The 23,862-nt window shown below is 44.3% G+C and overlaps 1 protein-coding gene across 1 annotated transcript; it reads left to right on the top strand.

The window, feature by feature from the left end:
- The first annotated feature begins 1,056 nt into the window (after positions 1 to 1,056).
- On the top strand, positions 1,057 to 21,633 carry MFAP1 (microfibril associated protein 1). The gene is made up of 9 exons (XM_019010484.3): positions 1,057 to 1,640; positions 8,668 to 8,887; positions 11,032 to 11,161; positions 11,418 to 11,605; positions 12,743 to 12,851; positions 12,953 to 13,113; positions 16,201 to 16,360; positions 20,663 to 20,752; positions 20,852 to 21,633. Exons 1-9 carry the CDS (start codon positions 1,562 to 1,564, stop codon positions 21,032 to 21,034), a joined length of 1,320 nt encoding a protein of 439 aa, XP_018866029.1. The 5' UTR covers positions 1,057 to 1,561; the 3' UTR covers positions 21,035 to 21,633.
- The last annotated feature ends 2,229 nt before the right edge of the window (positions 21,634 to 23,862 follow it).

Here is a 23,862-nt window from a genome sequence, read left to right as displayed (position 1 = left end):
CTGTTTCCTTGGTTGCTTAGTTGGGTCCCACACTGTTCCTTGCCTGAGATTTGTCCAGTTTCATTTCTTCTCCCACTCAAGGCCCAATTGTAGAACACAGGTGAAGTAATTTGGGTTAATCATATTAATAGCAACTTCAAGGCCCCTCATGACTCAAAAATTACTGATAAAACCAAACTTTTCATGGTGTCCTGTATAAAACATACTGTTTCTGGACTTTAAGACTTTGTTCCTACTGTCCCTTGTCTCCCCCACAGTTATAAAGTCCTTTCTACTGTGAAATGTGTCCTGACTTTCCAATTAGCCAATATTATATATATTTTTTAACACGACTCAGCTTGTAAATTGGAGCTGCTTCTGTTATTATCCTGTAAGTCCTTAAAGAGTTCTTAAATAGGCCGGGTGCGGTGGCTCACCTCTGTAATCCCAGCACTTTGGGGAGGCCGAGGTAGCTGGATCATCTGAGGTCAGGAGTTCAAGACCAGCCTGGGCAACATGGCGAAACCCCGCCTCTACTAAAAATACAAAAATTAGCCGGGAGTGGTGGCCCACGCCAACACTCAGCACTGTGGGAGGCCGGAGTGGGTGGATCACTTAAGCCTGGCCAACATGGTGAAACCTCGTCTCTACTAAAAATACAAAAATCAGCAGGGCGTGGTGGCAGGCGCCTGTAATCCCAGCTAATCAGAAGGCTGAGGCACGAGAATTGCTTAAACCCGGGAGGTGGAGACTGCAGTGAGCTGAGATCGAGCCACTGCACTCCAGCCTGGGTGACAGAAAAAGACAGTCTCAAAAGAATAATAATTACTTAGATATTTAAATACAAACATTTTCCAGCCAGGAATGTATTTTAATAGGTAGTTTCCAGAAACTGGAAAAACCTGAAAGCCTAAAAAAGTGGAGTTTTGGAATTTCAGGCAGGCAATGTCCCAGGCACCTCGGGAGTTTTTTTGTTTTTTGTTTTTTGTTTTTTTGGTCACTGGCCTAAATCAGCACCACCTGCCCTGTGAAACCAAATACCGCACCACAGCCCACCCTGGCCTTATGAACTAAGCTAATCGGATACTACTGGCAAGATTTTTATTCCATCAAACTCTACTTCTTCCGAGCTTTCAACAAGCCATTCAAACAGTAACTCACTGTCGCCTGAGTTTCTTATTCACTATACCGTTCTTGGCTTCAAACCAAGCTAACACGTAAAATCTTTCATTCGAACCTTCCTCACCGCAGGGTCCTAACAGCAAAGCCCAAAGGAAGCAAAATTTCCCGCCAAAAGCTGCTTCCAAATTCTGCGACGTAGAGGACATGCGGGCAGCCAATGAGCATGCGCAGAAACCGACTCAACTTCCTAGCTGTGGGCGCCCAAACGTCGTCCACCATCCCACAATCCTCTCGTCATGTATTTCCGGTTTATCTAGCTCAGCCGTGAGTAGTTTCTCTATCAGTCGCGCAGCTGTGTTCGCGGACTTAGGTGGAAGGAATTTCTTCTCTTCGTTGACGTTGTTGGTGTTCACTGTTTGGAATTAGTCAAGTTTCGGGAATCACCGTCGCTGCCATCAACATGTCGGTCCCAAGCGCTCTCATGAAGCAGCCGCCCATTCAGTCTACGGCTGGGGCCGTCCCAGTTCGCAATGAGAAAGGTACGGTGCTAACACCCTCTTCCCAGTCGAATTTTAACCCCTTCCGGCCCCAGCAACCTCCAGACCTCTCCCGGACAGACCACTCCAACCCCGCCAGCTTTTGAGATCTGGCTGCCAGATTCTTCGATCATTCCACCCCCACCCACTTGCATCCGATCTTGTTCCTGTGGCCTGCTCTCGTATTCAGCAAGCACCTCCCTTCTATTAGCCTCCACAAATTCCTTAGACTAATGTTACATATATAAAATATATATTACATATATAAAAATATTAGTTAGGAACTTAAGTATATATCAGAATATATATGTCTAATATATATATGCTAGAATATATGTATTAGTCTAATATATATTATGATAAGAATATAATATCACTAATTACATATAATTACTAGAATTTATGTATTATTAGTGTAATTACTTAGGAACTTAAGTATATTATTAATCTAATAATTAGGAACTTAAGTATGTATCAGAATATGTATATAATATCAGACTAGATAGATAGATAGAGAATGCCTGTTGGCAGGGCATTGTGCGGGATACAGTCCCTCTTTTGCTGTCCATAGAAGTCTGCTTATGCTGCCCAGGCTGGACTCGAACTCCTGGGGCTCAGGCTGTCCTCCTGCCTCAGCCTCCCAAGTAGATGCCGCCGTGTCTAGTCTCAACATGGCTTTTGAGAATTATCTTTGGATCCCTATACATCTAATTCATTCATCTTAACAGCTTATGAATTTCATTGTATAAAATAAACTGTAATCCACAGTTTATTCCCTACTGAGAGGCAGGTGGTTGTCCCGTTGTTTAAAAAAGTGCTGCGGCCAGGCACGGTGTCTTATGCCCATAAACCCAGCACTTTGGGAGGTTGAGGCGGGCTGAACACCTGAGGTCAGGAGTTCGAGATAGCCTGGCCATCATGGCGAAACCCCGTCTCTACTAAAAATACAAAAAATTAGCCATGCTTGGTGGTGGGTACCTATAATCCCAGCTACTTGGGAATCTGAGGCAGGAGAATTGCTTGAACCCGGGAGGTAGAGGTCGCAGTGAGCAGAGATCGCACCATTGCACTCCAGCCTGGGCCACAGTGTGAGACTCTCTGACAAAAAAAAAAAAGTTCTGCAATTGTCATTCTCTACCCAATACTAGCTTTATTCAGTACCTGTTGCCAATTGCTCCCCAAAGTAAGTTATAAGAACGTAAGAATTTGTGGAGCACAGTGGCTCACACCTGTAATCTCAGCACTTCGGGAGGCTGAGGCAGGAGGATCGCTTGAGGCCAGGAGTTCAAGACCAGCTTGGGCAACATAGCGAGACCTCCCCCGCCAATCTCTGCAAAAATAAAAATAAAAATTAGGGCCCGACGCGGTGGCTCACACCTGTAATCCCAGCACTTTGGGAGGCTGAGGCTGGTGGATCACCTGAGGTCAAGAGTTCGAGACCAACCTGGCCAACGTGGTGAAACCATCTCTACTAAAAATACAAAAATTAGCCAGGCGTGGTGGCAGGCGCCTGTAATCCCAGCTACTCGGTAGGCTGAGGCAGGAGAATCACTTGAACTCAGGGGGCAGAGGTTGCAGTGAGCTGAGATCGCACCATTGCTCTCCAGCCTGGGGGACAAGAGCAAGACTTCGTCTCAAAAATAATAATAATAATAATAATAATTAAAAATTAGCGGGATGTAGTGATGTGCTCCTGCTACTTGGGGGAAGCCAAAGCAGGAGGATCACTTATGCTCGAAAGTTCAAAGCCGCAATGAGCTATGATTGTGCCATTACACTCCAGCCTAAGCAACAGATCAAGACCCTGTCTGTTAAAACAAAGGCTGGGCGCGATGCCTCAGGCCTGTAATCCCAGCACTTTGGGAGGCCGAGATGGGTGGATCACCTGAGGTCAGGAGTTCGAGACCAGCCTGGCCAACATGGTGAAACCCCGTCTCTACTAAAAATACAAAAATTAGCCGGGTTGTGATGGCGCACGCCTGTAATCCCAGCTGTTTGGAAGGCTGAGGCAGGAGAATCACTTGAACCCGGCAGGTGGAGGTTTCATGGAACCAAGATCACGCCACTGCCCTCCAGCCTGGCCAACAGAGCAAGACTGTCTCAAAGAAAAAAAAGAAAACAAACTTCGAGAACCTAAGAGCTTTATTTCCCATATATTCATCATCTGCACACTTGGTTGTATCAGATTTTTACATTTTTTGCCCAATCTAACAGGTGTGAAATGGTATCTCGTTATTCTAATTTGCATTCCCCTGATTGCTAGTGATGCTGGGCTTTTTTTTTTTTTTGAGAAAGAGTTTCACTCTTGTTGCCCAAGCTGGAGTGCAATGGCTCCATCTCGGCTCCCCGTAGAGCTACTGCGTCCGGCCGATGCTGGGCATCTTGTTCATGTGTCTAATAAGCTCTCTAGGTTTTCTTTTCCATGAATTACCTGTTTATGTCAGTTACCCACTTTCTGTTTGCTTTGTTTTTATATATTCCAAATCTATAGTATACATTTCCCCATTTTTTGGCTTGTCTTTTAATTATGGAGTCTTCTCTTACACAGATGTTTCTAGTTTTAGTATTATCAGATTTATCAACTTTATCTTGTATGGTTTTAGCTTTTTTTTGTATATCGTTTAAGAAATAATCCTTCCCTGCACTGAGATCACAGATACTCATATTGTAAAGGTTTTCTATCTTCTGAGTGTTTGTATATATTAAATTGAGTTGAATACACACTTATACAAGACAGATTATAAGTTAGAGAGCTTACAGTCCAGTAGGGAATGTAAATATTTAAGATAAGTTTTTCATAGTTGCATCTTTAATCCATCTGGAATTTTTGTGTCTGTGGTGGAAGTTAGAGGTCTAATTTTACTATATGGTTGGCCAATTGTCCCTTCTCACCCCATCCATTTTCTACTGATTTTTAATGCCATCCCTATAATATACTCGAGTTCTCATATAAGTTTGTTTTTCTTTTCTCTGTTCCATTGATTTCTGTGTACTTCCTGGGTCACTGACATATCTGGTAAACTATGCCCCACCCCTCATTCCCCGCCCCCCATCAGCTTTATTCTTCTTCAGCATTGTCTTGGCATTTTGGGGCCTCCTATTCTTCCATATGATTTTGGAATAAGCCTGGAGAGAACTTTTAATGGAATTGCATTAAAATGATAGATTATACATTTATAGGTTAATTCAGGTGCAGTTGCCATCTTCTCAGCCTTGAACATGAAATATTTCTCTATTTACATCTTTTTTATCTTTCAATAAAATTATATATTTTTCCTCCTAAAAGCCTTGTACATTGTTTGTTGGATTTATTCCACAGTATCTTATAGATTACTTGTGACCGTTAATGGTATTTTAAAACTGTATTTTCTCCAGCCTGGGCACCATAGCGAGACCCCAAAAAATACAGTGCTCTACAAAAAAATAAAATTACCTGGGCAGTACCTGTCTGTAGTCCCAGCTACTGAGAGGCTGAAGAGGGAGGCTCACTTTAGCCCAGGAGGTTGAGACTGCAGTGAGCTGTGATCATGCCACTGCACACCAGCCTGGGTAACAGAATGAGACCCTTTCTCAAAAAGTAGAAAATAAGCCGGGCATGGTGGCTCACGCCTGTAATCCCAGCACTTTGGGAGGCCCTAGGCAAGAGGATCACTTGAGTCCAGGAGTTCAAGACCAGCGTGGGCAGCATAGTGAGACCTTGTCTGTACAAAAAAATTTTTAAATTAAACCGGCATGGTGTTGCATGCCTGTAGTCCCAGCTACTTGGGAGGCTGAGGCAGGAGAATGGTTTGAGCCTAGGAGGTTGAGGCTGTGGTGAGCCATGATTGCGCCACCGCACTCCACCCTAGGAAACAGAGTGAGACCCTGTCTCAAGAAAATAAATAAAAATAAAATTGTACTTTCTAATTATATGTAGCTAATGTACAGGTATGCTTATTTTTATAAATAAGTTTTTTATCTAACATTTTTTCTGAACTCTTTTATCTATTATCTTGTGTTTTCTACAAAGACAACCATATAATCTGCAAATTATGGCAGTTTCTTCCTTTTAAATCCTTATAACTTTTCCTTATTGCCCAAATTAGAACCATAATACAGTGTTGACTAGAAGGTGTGATAGGGACAACATTAGGATGCTCACTGGTTTTTTTTGTTGTTGTTGTTTGTTTTTTTTGAGATGGAGTCTTGCCCTGTCGCCCAGGCTGGAGTGCAGTGGCGCGATCTCGGCTCACTGCAAGCTCCGCCCCTGGGTTCACACCATTCTCCTGCCTCAGCCTCTTGAGTAGCTGGGACTACAGGTGCGTGCCACCACACCCGGCTAATTTTTTGTTTTTTTGTTTTTTTGAGATGGAGTCTCGCTCTGTTGCCCAGGCTGGAGCGCAGTGGTGCTGTCTCGCTCACTGCAAGCTCTGCGTCCCGGGTTCATGCCATTCTCCTGCCTCAGCCTCCCAAGTAGCTGGGACTACAGGCACTTGCCACCATGCCTGGCTAATTTTTTTGTCTTTTTAGTGGAGATGGGGTTTCACTGTGTTAGCCAGGATGTTCTCGATTTCCTGACGTTGTGATCCGTCCGCCTTGGCCTCCCAGAGTGCTGGGATTACAGGCGTGAGCCACCACGCCCAGCTGGATGCCCACTGATTTTTAAAGAGAATGCTTCTGGCCAGTCACGGTGGCTCACACCTGTAATCCCAGCACTTTATGATACTGAGGCCGGCAGATCACCTGAGGTCAGGAGTTCAAGACCAGCCTGGCCTACATGGTGAAACCCTGTCTTTACTAAAAAATACACAAATTAGCCGGGCATGGTGGTGGGCACCTGTAATCCCAGCTACTCAGGAGCCTGAGGCAGGGAGAATTGCTTGAACCCAGGGGTCGGAGGTTGCAGTGAGCGGAGATCATGCCACTGCACCGCAGCCTGGGCAACAGAGCGAGACTCCGTCTCAAAATAAATAAATAAATAAATAAATAAATAAATAGAATGGTTCTATTGTTTTATGATTAAGTATAAAGTCTGCTGTATCTATTATTTTTTAAAAATGTGACTTTAAAAAATAGTAGGCTAGGAGAGATGGCTCACACCTGTAATCCTAGCACTTTGGGAGACTGAGGCTGGAGGATCACTTGAGGCCAGGAGTCCAAGGCCAGCTTGGGCAACATAGCAAGACCCTTTCTCTACCTTTTAAAAAATAACAAACAAAAATAAAATTTTAAAAAGTAAAAATAGTATATTGCTTCCCTCCCATTGTTCATCTATCTATCTATGTACATTTTTTTGGAATTTTGTTTTGTTTTGTTTTTAAAGACAGAGTCTTACTGTGTTGCCCAGGCTGGAGTGCAGTAGCATGATCTCAGCTCACTGCAACCTCCACCTTCCAGGTTCAAGTGATTCTCCTGCCTCAGCCACCTGAGTAGCTTGGATTAAAAAGTCTGTGCCACCACGTCTGGCTAATTTTTGTATTTTTAGTAGAGACGGAGTTTTGCCATGTTGGCCAGGCTGGTCTCGAACTCCTAGCCTCAACTGATCTGCCCACCTTGGCTTTCCAAAGTGCTGGGATTACAAGCATGAGCCACTGTGCCCAGCTATATATATTTTTGTGTTTGACACAAGGTCTCACTCTATCACTCAGGCTAAAGTGAGTGCCTTGGTGTGGTCATGGCTTGCCGCAGCCTCAACCTCCTGGGCTCCAGTGATTCTCCCACCTCAGCCTCCCATGTAGCTTGGGACCACAGGCATATACCACTATGCCCGGGTAATTTTTTTTATTTTTAGTAGAGACGAGGTCTAAACCCAGGCTGGTTTCGAACTCCTGGGTTTAAGCAATCCTCCTGCCTCAACCTTCCAAAATGCTGCGATTACAGGCATGAGCCACCGCACCTGGCCCCCTCATTAATTTTCTAAAGTCAAACTATCCTTCTAGTCTTGGGCTAAATTCTGATAAGTTGTGTTAGCTTAGGGTTTTTTTTTTTTCTTTTTTTTTTTTTTTTGGTAGTTTTTATATTGCTGGGATAAATTTGCTCTTACGTTATTTAGTATTTTTGTATTTGTGTTTGTAAGTGAAATCCACCTAAAGTTTTCCTTTGAACTGTCCAATTTGGTTATCAAGGTTATACTCATAAAATAAGTTGGTTAGTTTTCACTGTCTTTGTTCACTAGAATTGTTTGTATTTGTAGGCTGGGTGCTGTGGCTCACGCCTGTAATCCCAGCACTTTGGGAGGCCGAGGTGGGTGGATCATGAGGTCAGGAGATTGAGACCATCATGGCTAATACGGTGAAACCCCATCTCTACTAAAAATACAAAAAATTAGCTGGGCGTGGTGGCACGCGTCTGTAGTCCCAGCTACTCAGGAGGCTGAGGCAGAAGAATCACTTGAACCCGGGAGGCGGAGGTTGCAGTGAGCCGAGATCATGCCACTGCACTCCAGCCTGGGCGACAGAGCGAGACTCCGTCTCAAAAAAAAAGAATTGTATTTGTAAGAGATTACATACTCTTGCATGTTTGATAACACATAAGGTAAAGGAAAAGAAGGTAGAAATAGGTAAGATTAGAATATTGAGTCATGTGGCAGTATGTTATAAAGGCTGCCATGGAAATTCCAGAGGGAACTACAAGAATGCCTGAGCAGTTTTATGTTCCTGCAGAAATTACCCTTACTATGTGCTGGGCACTGTTACAAATAATTTGTTTAAGGGTGTAGTTGAGGTGGGATACCATGAATTTGTGATGGATGCAGTCTGCCTTTTGTGGGGGGACTTTTTTCTACTGTTTCACTGCCTACCTTCCTCTACTTCATTGTACTCAAGGTAAGCCTCATTATCATCAGTGTTGGCTTTCACAAGGATGCAGTCTCATGACTTGGCCTTTGTAGGAAAACACCATTAGATGAATAGATGGTTGGGTAGTGGCTCTCTTCTTCTCCTGCTTAGACTCTTGTCTACTATGAATAAAGGGCTCTATTTGCAAAGGCCATGATGGGTTGAAGCACACTGAGAAAGAGGCTACTGAAACATAAGTTACCTTTCTCGCCCAGGTGAGATTTCAATGGAAAAAGTGAAGGTAAAGCGTTATGTGTCCGGAAAAAGGCCAGACTATGCCCCTATGGAGTCCTCAGATGAGGAGGATGAAGAATTTCAGTTCATTAAGAAAGCCAAAGAACAAGAAGCAGAGCCTGAGGAACAGGAGGAGGATTCATCCAGTGACCCCCGGCTACGGCGTTTACAGAACCGTATTAGTGAAGATGTGGAAGAGAGGTAATGTCTATGATTGTGTTTACTTGAACATGAACCTCTACAGCTTAATAATAATAATAATAGCTAATACTTGAATAGTACTACCAAGTAGATTACATTTGCTAATTCTTGTAATCCATACAATAACTTTATGAAATAGGTGCTATTATCCCCATTTCACAAAAGGAGGAAACTAAGAGCACAAAGGGGCTAAGAAAGTTACATGACCAAAGTTACAAAGTGGCAGCTTCAGAAAACAGCAGGTTACTTCTGGCCTAAAGGACCTACTCAACTCCTTATGGGAATAGAAAACACAGAACATTTGTTGGCTGTTGAGAGGAGTCTTTTTAGCACAAAGATGTTTTATAAACTTTGGTAAATTGATTTTATACATCTACTTATTCTAAATGCTAATAAGGGGAAATGACACTGAAGTAGGAGAAAAGACCTCATAAAGGTCTCATGGTAGAAAGAGAGCCTCCCAGTGAGGGATTTTGTATGTTATATATTGATGGAGACATTACTTTATAGAGTAGGCCAGGAGTCCTGAACTTTCACCGTTCATAATTGTCCCAGGAGTTTTTTCACAGAGCTCCTGGGCCAAAACAGTTCTGTTTATTTTAGTTATTAAGTAGTTAGAGCCAAGTAACTTAATAAGTATTTATGTCCTAATAACTTTGCCACTTGAAAATTAACAGTGCCCATGTCCAGGTGCGGCGGCTCACGCCTGTAATCCTAGCACTTGGGGAGGCCGAGGCGGGTGGATCACGAGGTCAGGAGTTCAAGACCAGCCTGGCCAACTTGGTAAAACCCGTCTCTACTAAAAATACAAAAAAATTAGCCAGGCGTGGTGGTGGGCACCTGTAATCCCAGCTACTTGGGAGGCTGAGGCAGAGAATTGCTTGAACCTGGCAGGCGGAGATTGCAGTGAGCCGAGATCACGCCACTGCACTCCAGCCTGGGTGACAAAGCGAGACTCCATCTCAAAAGAAAAAGAAAAGAAAAAAAAAGAAAATTACAGTGCCCAGGGGGAAAAAAACACTTTCATTCATTCTCACGTAACCATAGTTACTAGTGGAATTTGTTTGCCTGTTGGACACTGACAGCCTTTCAAACCTTGGAATCAGCACTGTCACTTTTTCATGTCTTGTTTTATATTGATTTTCACACTATACTTTCTTTTACTTTTTATCACAGCAGCCACCAAAACCCAGTTTCACAAAGACACGATATTCTCGAAAGGAATGTAGTGTGACTTAATGTTGAAACTGAATTATCTTGAGCTATTAAAAATATCCCAATGCAGGCCGGGCTCAGTGACTCACGCCTGTAATCCCAGCACTTTGGGAGGCCTAGGCAGGTGGATCACCTGAGGTCAGGAGTTCAAGACTAGCCTGGCCAATATGGCGAAACTCCATCTCTACTAAAAATAAAAAAAATTAGCTGGGTGTGGTGGTGCGTGCCTGTAATCCCAGCTACTCGGGAGGCTGAGGCAGGGATTATCACTTGAACCTGGGAGGCGGAGGTTGTGGTGAGCCAAGATCATGCCATTGCACTTCAGCCTGGGTGACAGAGTGAGATTCTGTCTCAAAAAAAAAAAAATCCCAATGCATCCCTATGAGTTTGCTGGCTTGCTGTGGTGCCCCAGGATGCCTCAACATACATTTAGTATTTCAGGCCCAACTTGACTATTCGCTCTGACATCCTAGTTTAGTTTCTTTAATCTGCACCTCAGTTTCCTCCACCTCAATACTTTAATACTGGATGGACATGGTGGCTCACACCTGTAATCCCAGCACTTTGAGAGGCTGAGGCGGGCAGATTGCCTAAGTCCAGGAGTTCAAGACCAGCCTGGCCAACATGGTAAAACCCCGTCTCTACAAAAAATACAAATATTAGCCAGGTGTGGTGGCACGCCTGTAGTCCCAGCTACTCAGGAGGCTGAGGTGGGAGGATCACTTGAGTCTGGGAGGCAGAGGTGGCAGTGAGCCAAGATCGCACCACTGCACTGCAGCCTGGGCGACAGAGCAAGACCCTGCCTCAAAAAAAAAAAAACTTCAGTATTAATGAAGGCAAACATAATGTGCTCTGTGGCTATGGAAATGCAGTTGATGCTACTTCATTTTTATGACATTGGTGTTACATTTGGAGATACTGTTTTTCAGATTGGCTCGACATCGAAAAATAGTGGAACCTGAAGTGGTAGGAGAGAGTGACTCAGAAGTAGAAGGAGATGCTTGGCGCATGGAACGAGAAGACAGCAGTGAAGAAGAGGAGGAAGAAATTGATGATGAGGTATGATAGAGGAACATGGGAAGTTTTTTTCTGGATATAAGAAAAAGTTGATGCCAGTGCTCATTTGTTGAAGCCTTAAAAACATGAGATCACTGCTTTGGCAGGACTCTGATCATGTTCCTTGTTTGTGGGGATAGGATTAAAAATAGAATGATACTAAGTTGTATCTTTTTACATTTGAATTTGTTGTGTTTGATGAGACGAACAAAAAGCCATAGGCCATTTGACTGACTGGCTTATATATATGACTTGATAGGAAATAGAGCGGCGGCGTGGCATGATGCGTCAGCGAGCACAGGAGAGAAAAAATGAAGAGATGGAAGTCATGGAAGTGGAAGATGAGGGTCGTTCTGGAGAGGAGTCAGAATCAGAGTCTGAGTATGAAGAGTACACAGACAGTGAAGATGAGATGGAGCCTCGCCTTAAGCCAGTCTTCATTCGAAAGTAAGTATCTCACAAGCCAGATCTGAATCCACTTAATTACCACTTTCCAGGCGTGGAGACAAAAGTCTGTTTTCTGTCTTGCTATTCTGAAATCTAAACGCTGAGTGAAAGTGCTTTTGCTAGTGCTCTACCCTTGGCAGACTAGCTGCTGAGGAATATCTTGGCGTTAGCAGAGAACCTGAGTTTGTTTTCACATCTCTTTTTTCAGTAATAGAGCATATATCTGTCCAAGGCCTTTTTTTGTTTGTTTGAGACAGAGTTTCGCTCTTGTTGCCCAGGCTGGAGTGCAATGGCATGATCTTGGCTCACCACAACCTCCACCTCCTGGTTTCAAGCAGTTCTCCTGCCTCTGTCTCCCGAGTAGCTGGGATTACACGCGTGCGCCACCACGCCTGGCTAATTTTCTGTTTTTAGTAGAGCGGGGGTTTTTCCATGTTGGTCAGGCTGGTCTCGAACCCCCAACCTCAGGTGATCCGTCCTCCTCAGCCTCCCAAAGTGCTGGGATTACAGGCATGAGCCACTGCGCCAAGCCAAGGCCATATATTTTTAAGCACAAAATTAAACTCAACGAGCAAATTCCTATTCCTTTCCTGATGGCTAGAAATCCTACTACTTACAGGCCAGCAGGTTCTTTGCTGTCCAGGCAGTTCTCAAAGATGAACATGATTTTAGTCCTCTAAAGACCTGGGATGATGGCTGGGCACAGTGGCTCACGACTGTAATCCCAGCACTTTGGGAGGCTGAGGTAGGTGGATCAGGAGGTCAGGAGTTCAAGACCAGCCTAGCCAAGATGGTGAAACCCCATCTCTACTAAAAATACAAAGAAATTAACCAGGTGTGGTGGCAGACTCCTGTAATCCCAGCTACTCGGGAGGCTGAGGCAGAGAATTGCTTGAACCCAGGAGCGGAGGTTGCAGTGAGCCGAGATCACACCACTGCACTGCAGCCTAGGCGACAAGTGAGACTCCGTCTCAAAAAAAAAAAAAGACCTGGGATGACTCAGCGTTTTTTGCTCTTTGAAAATAATAGAGCCAAAGATTGTTTGGTTTTTGTCTGATTTGGATGGGACTAGGTCTAGGGGAACAAAGCACTCCACTCTAAGGACTTTGGGCAATTAACAGGATCTCTGTGATGCAGGAAGGACCGAGTGACAGTTCAAGAACGTGAAGCCGAAGCATTGAAACAGAAGGAGCTGGAGCAGGAAGCAAAACGCATGGCTGAGGAAAGGCGCAAGTACACACTCAAGGTACTGGGGAGTGGTTGCAAGGATTGAGTACAAGAAATAGTGTAATCAGGTTTGTCTGAGGAGAGTAAGGAAGTCCAAGCTGAATTGTTCTCCCTATCCAGATTGTCGAAGAGGAAACCAAAAAAGAGCTGGAAGAGAACAAGCGATCCCTGGCTGCATTGGATGCACTCAATACTGATGATGAAAATGATGAGGAGGAATATGAGGCATGGAAAGTTCGAGAGCTAAAAAGAATCAAGAGGGACAGAGAAGATCGAGAAGCGTGAGTAAAAAGATGAGCCTAGAGTTAATGCTGCTAATGGAACAGGTTTCTAGCAGGATAGCTCTGAGACTCATTACCTACTGTGAGTTCCATTCTAGCCACCTTCAGAGTTCTTGCTGCTGGGTGAGTTTCCTATAATTGGAATATGAGTTTCACTTGCTACAGTGAAATCAGGGAAGAGAAAAACACTTTGTCGACGTGTGTCCATAATAGACTGCCAGCCAGTGCTCCCTTTAGTTTCCTAGTAGACACAAAAATTAGTAACTGTTAGTAGTTATCTCTTCTTGTGTACAACCCAACCCACAATTGAGTGACTTGAAACAACAATTTATTACTTTTCACAATTTTGGAGGTTGGCTGAACAGTTCCTCTACTGATTTCACCTGGGCTTACTTATGTAGTTGCATCCAGCTGGAAGGTTGACTGGGCTAGAAACTTAAAAGGGCTTCACTCACATGTTAGTAGTAGGTGGTGGCTATCAGTTAGGATGCCTCACTTATCCTTCACTGGATTAGACTGGCTTCCTTACATAGCAGTCTCAGGGCACCATTCTAAGAGGGCAAGGTCTTCTGACACGTCGGTTCCAGAACTCATACATCGATCTTGCCACATATTGGTCAAAGCAAGTCACAAGGCCACCCTAGCTTTAAGCAGGTGGAGAAACAGACTCCACCTCTGCAGAGGAGGAGCAGCAAAGTCATACTTTTTGAAAAGGGGCATACATACTGTGAGGGGAAGAATTTGTGGCACTTAAATAATCTACACTATGTTAGAGCAGAATCTTTTTTTTTTTTTTTGACATGAAGTTTCACTTTTCATCCAGGCTGCAGTGAAGTGTCACAATCTCAGCTCACTGCAGCCTCCGCCTGCCAGGTTCAAGTGATTTTCCTGCCTCAGCCTCCCAAGTAGCTGGGATTACAGGCATGCACCACCATGCCTGGCTAATTTTTGTATTTTTAGTACAGACAGGGTTTCACCATGTTGGTCAGGCTGGTCTCAAACTTATGATCTCAGGTTGTCCACCCACCTCGGCCTCCCAAAGTGCTGGGATTATGGCATGAGCCATCATGCCCGGCCCCAGCAGAATCATTTCTGAGCTGCATCACTCATTCCTGTAAATTACTAGGTATGAGAGGGTAATCCCAGATTACAAAGGAAACCATCAATAGATAACTCTAGGCTGGGCGTGATGGCTCACACCCATAATCCCAGCACTTTGGGTGGCTGAGGCAGGCGAATCACTTCAGGCTGAGAGTTCAAGACCAGCTTCGCCAACATGGTGAAAACCTATGTCTACTAAAATACAAAAATTAGCTGGGTGTGGTGGTGTGTGCCTGTTATTCCCAGCTACTCGGGAGGCGGAGGCAAGAGAATCGCTTGAACCTGGGAGGCAGAGGTTGCGGTGAGCTGAGATCGTGCCACTGCACTCCAGCCTAGGTGACAGAGTGAGACTCTATCTGGAAAAAAAAAAAAAGAAAGAAAAAAAGAAAACTTGCCTGAATATGAGCTACACACAATAGATAACTCCATACTCAGCCTGTAATTTTTTGTTTTCGGTTTTTTTTGTTTTTTTTTTTTTGAGACGCACTCTCACTCTGTCGCCCAGGCTGGAGTGCAGTGGCGCAATCTTGGCTCACTACAACCTCCACCCCCTGGGAGTCAAGCGGTTCTCCTGCCTCAGCCTCCTGAGTAGCTGGGACTGTAGGCATATGCCACCACGCCCAGCTAATTTTTGTATTTTTAGTAGAGGTGGTTTTTCACCATGTCGGCCAGGCTGGCCTTGAACTCCTGACTTCAGGTGATCCACCCACCTCGGCCTCCCAAAGTGCTGGGATTACAGGCATGAGCCACCACACCTGGCCCTCAGCCTGTAGTTTCTAAGATTTTTATCCTGGACCTGAAGGAGTAGGAGTCTAAGTGCCCTTTAAAATTGTACACAAGGCCGGGCGTGGTGGCTCACGCCTGTAATTCCAACAATTTGGGAGGCCAAGGTGGGCGGCTCACAAGGTCAGGAGTTTGACACCTGCCTGTCCAACATGGTGAAACCCTGTCTGTACTAAAAATACAAAAATTAGTTGGGCATGGTGGCACACACCTGTAATCCCAGCTACTCAGGAGGCTGAAGCAGGAGAATAGCTTGAACCTGGGAGGCAGAGGTTGCAGTGAGCCAAGATCGTGCCACTGCACTCCAGCCTGGGCAACAGAGTGAGATTCCATCTCAAAAAAAATGTAAAATAAAATTGTACACAAAATTGTGTGTATGTATGCATTTTTTTTGGAGACAAGGGATATCACTCCCTCTCCCCAACACTGGCTAAAAAGTTACTGCAATCTGGCTGGGCGCAGTGGCTCACGCCTATAATCCCAGCACTTTGGAAGGCCAAGGCGGGCGGATCACGAGGTCAGGAGATTGAGACCATCCTGGCTAACACGGTGAAACCCCATCTCTACTAAAAATACAAAAAGATTAGCCGGGCATGGTGGCGGGCACCTGTAGTCCCAGCTAATCGGGAGGCTGAGGCAGGAGAATGGCATGAACCCAGGAGGCGGAGCTTGCAGTGAGCCAAGATCACACCACTGCACTCCAGCCTGGGCGACAGAGCAAGACTCTGTCTCACCAAAAAAAAAAAAAAAAAAAAAAAAGTTACTGCAATCTAATTAATGATGGTAATCTTTGGTTTGTGACATGCAAGCACCTATATGATTATGATACACTTACATAAAGGAATACCAGCAAAGCCTCGGACACTTATTTTAAATTCACTGATTTTCTTTTTTTTTTAAGCTAAGAAGACCTTTTAGGGAAAGAGAATTTGTAATGTTGGAAAACCCAGCAGTAATAGTATGTCTGAACGTCAGAAGGGCTAGAATCAACTTTTGAAAGTTGGCAATACCTAGTCTAGCAAACATAATGAAGACTAACTCACCCATTTCTTTATTGAGCTCCTTATCTTGATTCCTAATAGGCAATGACTAGAATTAAAGAAGGTGACTAATACTTGAAATGACATGGGACTGTTATTTTCAGATAATTTGGTCTTTCTGAAGCTGTAACAGTACCAATAAGTTGTTTTGCTCCCTGGACAGGCTTGAGAAGGAGAAAGCAGAAATTGAACGCATGCGAAACCTGACTGAGGAAGAAAGGAGAGCTGAACTTCGGGCAAACGGCAAAGTCATTACCAACAAAGCTGTTAAGGGCAAATACAAGTTCTTACAGAAGTATTATCACCGGGGTGCCTTCTTCATGGTAAGAAGTGAAAAGAGAGTCAGAAAATTGGGCAGTAGGAATAACTCAGAAACTTTGAATTATTTTTCTCTTCAAGAATATTCTGGAATGTAATTTCCACTTGCCAGTGGTCAGCTTTCTCATTTGCTTTTTCCTTCTGAACAATATAAACTCAGAGAAAAGCATCAGCAATTGGATTATAGAAGTAGCATCAACTGTTCTCTCTTTTGGCCCCAACTCTCAAAAATAGGAAATGATGTAATAGACTTTTTTTTTTTTTTAAGAGACGGAGTCTCGCTGTCACCCAGGCTGGGGTATGGTGGTGCGATTATAGTTCACTGCAACCTTGACGTCCTGCACTTAAGGGATACACCTGCTTCAGCCTCCAGAGTAGCTGGGACTACAGGCATGCAACAACCATGCCTGGCTTTTTTTTTTTTTTTTTTTGGCTATTTTTTTTTTTAATTTTTCGTAAAGACCAGGTTTCACTATGTTGCCCAGGCTGGTGTTGACCTTCTGGCCTCAAGCAATCCTCCCACCTCAGCCTCCCAAAGTATTAGGAATACAGGCATGAGCCATCGTCCCCAGCCTTAGATAAATTGAGGAAATGAAATAGAGAAGTGATCTGTATAGATAGTGGACTAATTAGGTCCTCCACATAACATAGTTGTCATTCTTTCATAGCTGAATGAGAAGTTTTGGTTATGTGAAAACCAAACTCTGCAAATAGCTTTACATTAATTCACTTTTGGGTGGCAGAAAGTTAGTTCACTTCATTCTGAACTGACAGTACCCAAGAGTAACTAACCAAAAAAATGGTTTATTATCTAACCATTAGATGGAATGCCATCATCTTTGTTTTTCATGTAAAGACTAAGATCAAAATAGCAATCTGTTAACCCTGTATGGTTTATTTCCTAATGTTAAAGCAGTTTGCACCAAAAACTAGACTAGCTTTTTCAAGTGCCGTGTGGCAAATTCTAAATATTCCCACTGCAACTAAATTCCTGCCTTTCACTGCAGATGCTGTTAAAACTTCAGTGGCGGCTTCCCTGCCACCCTCCAAAATCAGTTTCAGGTCTATCTGATTAGCAGGAAGTGTTTACTTAGGTAGTTTTCCAGCAGATGTAGCTTACTATTCAGTGGAGATTATGAATTACTTCTTGTACTGCTTCGGTCATAAAGTTTGTTTGCTTAAGCAGTTCGCAGCTTTAATCAAGCTTCTTAGAGAAGCAGTTCATTGCTAGTTAAGATACATAAGAAAAGTGTATGTGAAAGTCCTTTGGTGGGCCGGGTACATTGGCTAATGCCTGTAATCTTAACATTTTGGGAGGCCAAGGCCAGCAGATCAGTTGAGCCCAGGAGTTCAGCCTGGGCAACATGGCAAAACCCCATCGCTACAAAAAGTACAAAAATTAGGCATGGTGGTCCGTGCCTGTAGTGTCACCTATCAAGGGGCTGAGGTGGAAGGACTGCTTCAGCCCGAGAGGTTGAGGCTGCAGTCAGCCGTGATTGTGCCACTGTACTGCAGCCTGGGTGGCTGACCAAGACTTTGTCTCAAAATAAATTTTTTTTTAAAAAGTCTTTCTTAAACAAGATAGTGCTATTTTTAATTCCTTCAGCATATGTGTTTATAAGTCTGTATCACAGCATTGTAATATTATCACTCAGGCTAGAGTGCAGTGGTGCAGTCATGGCTCACTGCTGCCTCATTCTCCTGGGCTCAAGCAGTCCTCCTGCCTCAGCCTCCTGAGTAGTTGGGACTACAGGTGTGTGCCACCACACCTAATTTTTATTTTGTAGAGATAGGTTTTGCTATGTAGCCCAGGCTGGTCTCAAACTCCTGGGCTCAAACTCTCCTTCCACCTTGGCCTCCCAAAGTGCTGGGATTACAGGCAAGAGCAACTGCATCCAGCCTTACTAATGTTGTTTATTTCATTGAGTAAGTAAGCTTTACTGCATATACTATGCAAAGGTCACTGTTTAGCACTGTTAGCGAGAATACATAATCACTATAACATAAGTAAGAGTAAAGTACTGTAGGGGTTCTGACGAGAGAGGTGTTATATTTGGTAGAAGATTGAAAGGGTTGACGTAAAGGTTGTAACATTTAAGCATTTAAGATGTATAATTTTGGGCCGGGCGCGGTGGCTCACGCCTGTAATCCCAGCACTTTGGGAGGCCAAGGCAGGCGGATCATGAGGTCAGGAGATCGAGACTCTCCTGGCTAACATGGTGAAAACCCATCTCTACTAAAAATACAAAAAATTAGCTAGGCGTGGTGGCGGGCGCCTGTAGTCACAGCTACTTGGGAGGCTGAGGCAGGAGAATGGCATGAACCTGGGAGGCGGAACTTGCAGTGAGCCGAGATCTCACGCCACTGCACTCTAGCCTGGGCGACAGAGTGAGACTGTATCAAAAAAAAAAAAAAAAAAATTAAATATATAATTTTTTTTTTGTCACCTAGGCTTGAGTGCAGTGGCGCGATCTTGGCTCACTGCAACCTCCGCCTCCCGGGTTCAAGCAATTCTCCTGCCCCAGTCCCCCAAGTAGCTGGGAATACAGGCGTGTACCACCACGCCCAACTAGTTTTTTGTATTTTTAGTAGAGACGGGGTTTCTCCATGTTGGCCAGGCTGGTCTTGAACTCCTGACCTTAGGCGATGTGCCCACCTCAGTATCCCAAAGTGCTGGGATTACAGGCGTGAGCTACTGTGCCCGGCCAAGATGTATAGACTTTTTGACATTCGGTGCTGGGAAGACATTCCAGGTGGAGACCAGCAGGAGTGGAGGCAGAAAGCATCAGCTGTGAAGGGAAGCAGCAAAGAGAACTGAAAAGGTGGATTAAGGCTGTATAATATTTGGCCTTGATTACTACACAGGAGTTGTATTTATTTATTTATTTATTTATTTATTTATGAGATGGAATCTCGCTCTGTCACCCAGGCTGGAGTGCAGTGGTGCGATCTCAGCTCACTGCAACCTCCACCTCCCGGGTTCAAGCGATTCTCCTGCCTTGGCCTCCTGTGTAGCTGAGATTACAGGTGCGCGCCACCAGGCCTAGTGTTTTTTGTATTTTCAGTAGAGACAGAGTTTCACCATGTTGGTCAGGCTGGTCTTGAACTCGTGACCTCATGATCCGCCCACCTTGGCCTCCCAAAGTGCTGGGATTACGGGCGTGAGCCACTGCGCCCAGCCTAGGTGTTGTATTCATTTAATAGAGAACCACTGAAGTTTTTGAGCAAGGCAAAGATTATAATGAGTTACAGTCTAGAAACATCAGTGCAATGACAGTATGTGAGACTGATAGTATAGGAAAACTAATAACCCAGGTGGTAAGAGTTTGTAAGATGTGGCAACTGATTGAATGCACAAAGAGGTTACTCAGTTTTGAATCTAGGTAATCGAAGAGTACGCTGGTCCTACTAACAGAAAAGTTAAAGAGAAGAGGTTGATATGGAAAGGTTAGGTATTAATAAATGGTTTTCACTTTAGACGTGCGTTTCAAGTCCCAATAAAATATCCAACTTATGATATATGAAAGCCAGTAAAAAATCCAGGATTGCAGATTTGAGAGGCCTATGCAGAGTTGAAGTCACATGAGTAAACAAACACATTGAGTGCAGAGAATAAGCCAACCTTCAAGACACATCTACACTCAAGGAGAAAATTAGGCATAGTTGCATGCACCTGTAGTCCCAGCCACTCAGGAGGCTGAGGTGAGAGCATCGTTTGATCCTGGGAGGTCAAGGCTGCAGTGAGCAGTAGTGACCCCACTGCACTCCAGCCTGGACATCAGGACATCAGAATGAGACCCTGTCTCAGGGAAAAAAAAAAAAAGGAGAAATACAACAAAGGAAAAAGAATATCATCTCGGCCGGGCACAGTAGTTCACACCTGTAATGCCAGCACTTTGGGAGGCCAAGGTGGGCAGATCGCAGGGTCGGGATATCGAGACCATCTGGGCTAACACGGTGAAACTCCGTCTCTACTAAAAATACAAAAAATTAGCTGAGTGTGGTGGCATGCACCTGTAGCCTCAGCTACTCGGGAGGCTGAGGCAGGAGAACTGCTTGAACCTGGGAGATGGAGGTTGCAGTGAGCCAAGATCGCGGCAGTGCACTCTAGCCTGGGCAACAGAGCGAGATTCCGTCTCAGAAAAAAAAAAAAAAAGAATGTCATCTCTTTAACTAGATGTAAGCTCTTGAAGAAAGGCTCAATACCCTCTGCTTTCTCTGTATCCCTTATTGTAGAGTTTAATAAATTTGTGGTTTGAATATATAGGAAATAAAGCCACAAGATTGATAAGATTTTTTTTATACAGGATGAGGATGAAGAAGTATACAAGAGAGATTTCAGCGCTCCTACCCTGGAGGATCATTTCAATAAAACCATTCTTCCTAAAGTCATGCAGGTATGGGGAACCTTAATAACATGACAGAGAAAAGTGATGTATTGATAGCTGAGGCATGGTTTGTTTGGTGGTATAACTCATCATCCATCCTTCCCTCAGGTCAAGAACTTTGGACGCTCAGGTCGCACCAAATACACTCACCTTGTGGATCAAGATACCACCTCCTTTGACTCAGCTTGGGGCCAAGAGAGTGCCCAGAACACAAAGTTCTTCAAACAAAAGGCAGCTGGGGTACGAGATGTATTTGAGCGGCCATCTGCCAAGAAGCGGAAAACTACCTAGGGTCCAACTGCTTATTCTTCCAACTGTGGAACACAAGGGGAAGTCTCAGCATCTGGTCCTTGATTTGGTTTTTTCATTGTTTCCTTGGCCCCTGTATCCAGATATTGGACTTACTGCTATACTTGTGATACTGGGTAGCCCAGACTTTGAAGGTGCTTTGTGAGGTTTGGACTCATGCTGAGAAACCCACAGGAAAGCACTGTCCAGGTAGGATTAGAGGCTTCCCACTTAAAACTATTTCTGAGAAATCTTAGGTTTTATCACTGCTATGGTTTCCCATATTTACTTGGGACTGTTCTTTCTTTTTCCAGCCCTTAGCTTGGGTTAGAAAAGTGGGCATGTAAGTGAACAATGCATTACTTCTACCTTAGGTTTAGGAGTAATATACCTGGAAATCTAAGCTCATGGAAACATGTTTTCCATTTTTGCTTGGAGTCCATTTTTCTAGTTGTACATACTTTTTGATCCATATATGTGTGCATGTCAAGAAATAAAAGAATTACACAACAAGGAGATTTTTAGCATGATACTGGAAATAAAATGTCCAGGCTGACAAGTATTAATTGCCTAATAAAGTAAAAGATAACAATTGTCAGGCAGAAGGTGTTTCACATTTTGATAATTCCCTTTGATCTCAGAAACAAGCTCAGGTACTAGCTTGGCTTTAGGTAGCATCTGGATTTATTCCATGACCAAATACAGATGCATTTGAGAAGACCAAGGTCTTCTCACATCATTTAAATGTCCCACTGGAAGAATCAAATAGTTTAGTGTCGTACGATAAAAATGAATGCAAATAATTACTATGAGGTGGTAAATACATAAAGATGAACATAGGTACAAGTCACTGTTGTGTGGAATACAATCTAAGAATTATCCTAGAGTCAGAATGAGGGTAAGGCCTTGAAACTCTTGGAGAAATGTCTGTAATTGCCATTTGAGTGTCCATACAGCAGACTCGGGGGCCGTTGCAGGGTTTTTTTTGTTTTTTTGTTTTTTTTTTTTTTAAAAGAGACGGCTCTGTTGCCCAGGCTAGAGTGCCTCAGCCTCCCGAGTAGCTGGGACTACAGGCGCCTGCCACCACACCTGGCTAATTTTTGTATTTTTAGTAGAGACGGGGTTTCACAATGTTAGCCAGATGGTCTTGATCTCGACTTTGCGATCCGCCCGCCTCAGCCTCCCAAAGTGCTGAGATTACAGGCGTTGAGCCACTGCGCCTAGCTGGGGCCGTCACAGTTTTATAGTTGAGGAAACTAGTTCAACATGTGTGAGTTGGTCCAAGCTTTTTTTTTTTTTGAGATGGAGTTTCACTCTTGTTGCCCAGTCTGGAGTGCAGTGGCGCGATCTCTGCTCACTGCAACTTCCTGGGTTCAAGAGATTCTCCTGCCTCAGCCTCCCTAGTAGCTGGAATTACAGGCGTCCACCACCACACCTGGCTAATTTTTTTTTTTGTACTTTTAGTAGAGATGGGGTTTCACCATTTTGGCCAGGCTCATCTCAAACTCCTGATCTCAGGTGATCCACCTGCCTCGGCCTCCCAGAGTGCTGGGATTATAGGCATGCGCCACCACGCCCGGCCCTGATTAACCTTTAAAGTAAAATTACCTTCTCTCTAGGATAGGAAATGGTATGTAGAATGTATTATGGCTTAGAATTTGAATACCAATCAAAACCTTTCATAGGTTTTTTTCGTTTTGAGACAGTCTTGCTCTGTCGCCCAGGCTGGAGTGCAATAGCACAATCTCAGCTCACTGCAGCCTCAACCTCCCAGGCTCAAGCAAATCCATCTCAGCCTCCAGAGTATCTGGGACCACAGACAGGCACATGCCACCATGCCTGGCTTTTTTTTTTTTTTTTAATTTTAGTAAAGACAAGGTTGCCCAGGCTGGTCTGGAAATCCTGACCTGACGCAGTCCTCCCAGCCCAGCCTCCCCAAAGTGCTGGGTTACAGGCATGAGTCACCACACCTGGCCCAACCTTTGATATCTTCTAGTCTTACCATGTTCTAACCCTCAGGTACCTAAATTCTTTTTTTGATGGTGGGGGGAGCGCGGTAGAGACGAAATCTCACTGTGTTGCCCAAGCTGGTCTCAAACTGCTGGGCTCAAGTGATCGTCTTGCCTCAGCTTCCCAAGGTGTTGGGATTACAGGCATGAGCCACCATTCCTGGCCCCTAAATTCTTTTTTGTTGTTTTGTTTTTGAGACAGAGTCTCACTCTGTCACCCAGGCTGGAGTACAGTGGCACAATCTCGGCTCACTGCAACTTCCGCCTCCCTGGTTCAAGCAATTCTTCTGCCTCAGCCTCCTGAGTAGCTGGGACTACAGGCATGCACCACCACGCCTGGCTAATTTTTTTTTTTTTTTGTATTTTTAGTAGAGACAGGGTTTCACCATGTTGGCCAGGCTTGTCTTCAACTCCTGACCTCATGATCTGACTGCCTCAGCCTCCCAGTGCTGGGATTACAGGTGTGAGCCACCGTACCCGGGCTTTTTTTTTTTTTGAGATGGAGTTTCACTCTTTCCCCCAGGCTGGAGTACAGTAGTAGTACAGTAGTGTGATCTCAGCTCACTGCAACCTCTGCTTTCCAGTTTCAAGCAATTCCTGCCTCAGCCTCCAAAATAGCTGGGATTATAGGCGCCCACCACCATGCCCGGCTAATTTTTCTGTTTTCAGTGGAGACGGGGTTTCACATGTTGGCCAGGCTGGTCTTGAATTCCTGACCTCGTGATCTACCTGCCTCGACCTCCCAAAGTGCTGGGATTAGAGGCGTGAGCCACGGCACCCAGCCAAATTATTTTTTTTTAATCACTCAAAATCAAGCATGTT

This window comes from Gorilla gorilla, chromosome 16, assembly GCF_029281585.2.
Source record: "Gorilla gorilla gorilla isolate KB3781 chromosome 16, NHGRI_mGorGor1-v2.1_pri, whole genome shotgun sequence".
NCBI classification, from domain to species: domain Eukaryota; kingdom Metazoa; phylum Chordata; class Mammalia; order Primates; family Hominidae; genus Gorilla; species Gorilla gorilla.
This window is presented reverse-complemented; position numbering and strand designations above follow the sequence as displayed.

Coding starts and splice junctions, on each gene's coding strand:
- MFAP1 (XM_019010484.3), top strand. CDS start 1,562: ATGTCGGTCCCAAGCGCTCTCATGAAGCAGCCGCCCATTCAGTCTACG. Junction 11,162..11,417: donor AGGAAGAAATTGATGATGAG/GTATGATAGAGG, acceptor ATGACTTGATAG/GAAATAGAGCGGCGGCGTGG. Junction 13,114..16,200: donor GACAGAGAAGATCGAGAAGC/GTGAGTAAAAAG, acceptor CTCCCTGGACAG/GCTTGAGAAGGAGAAAGCAG.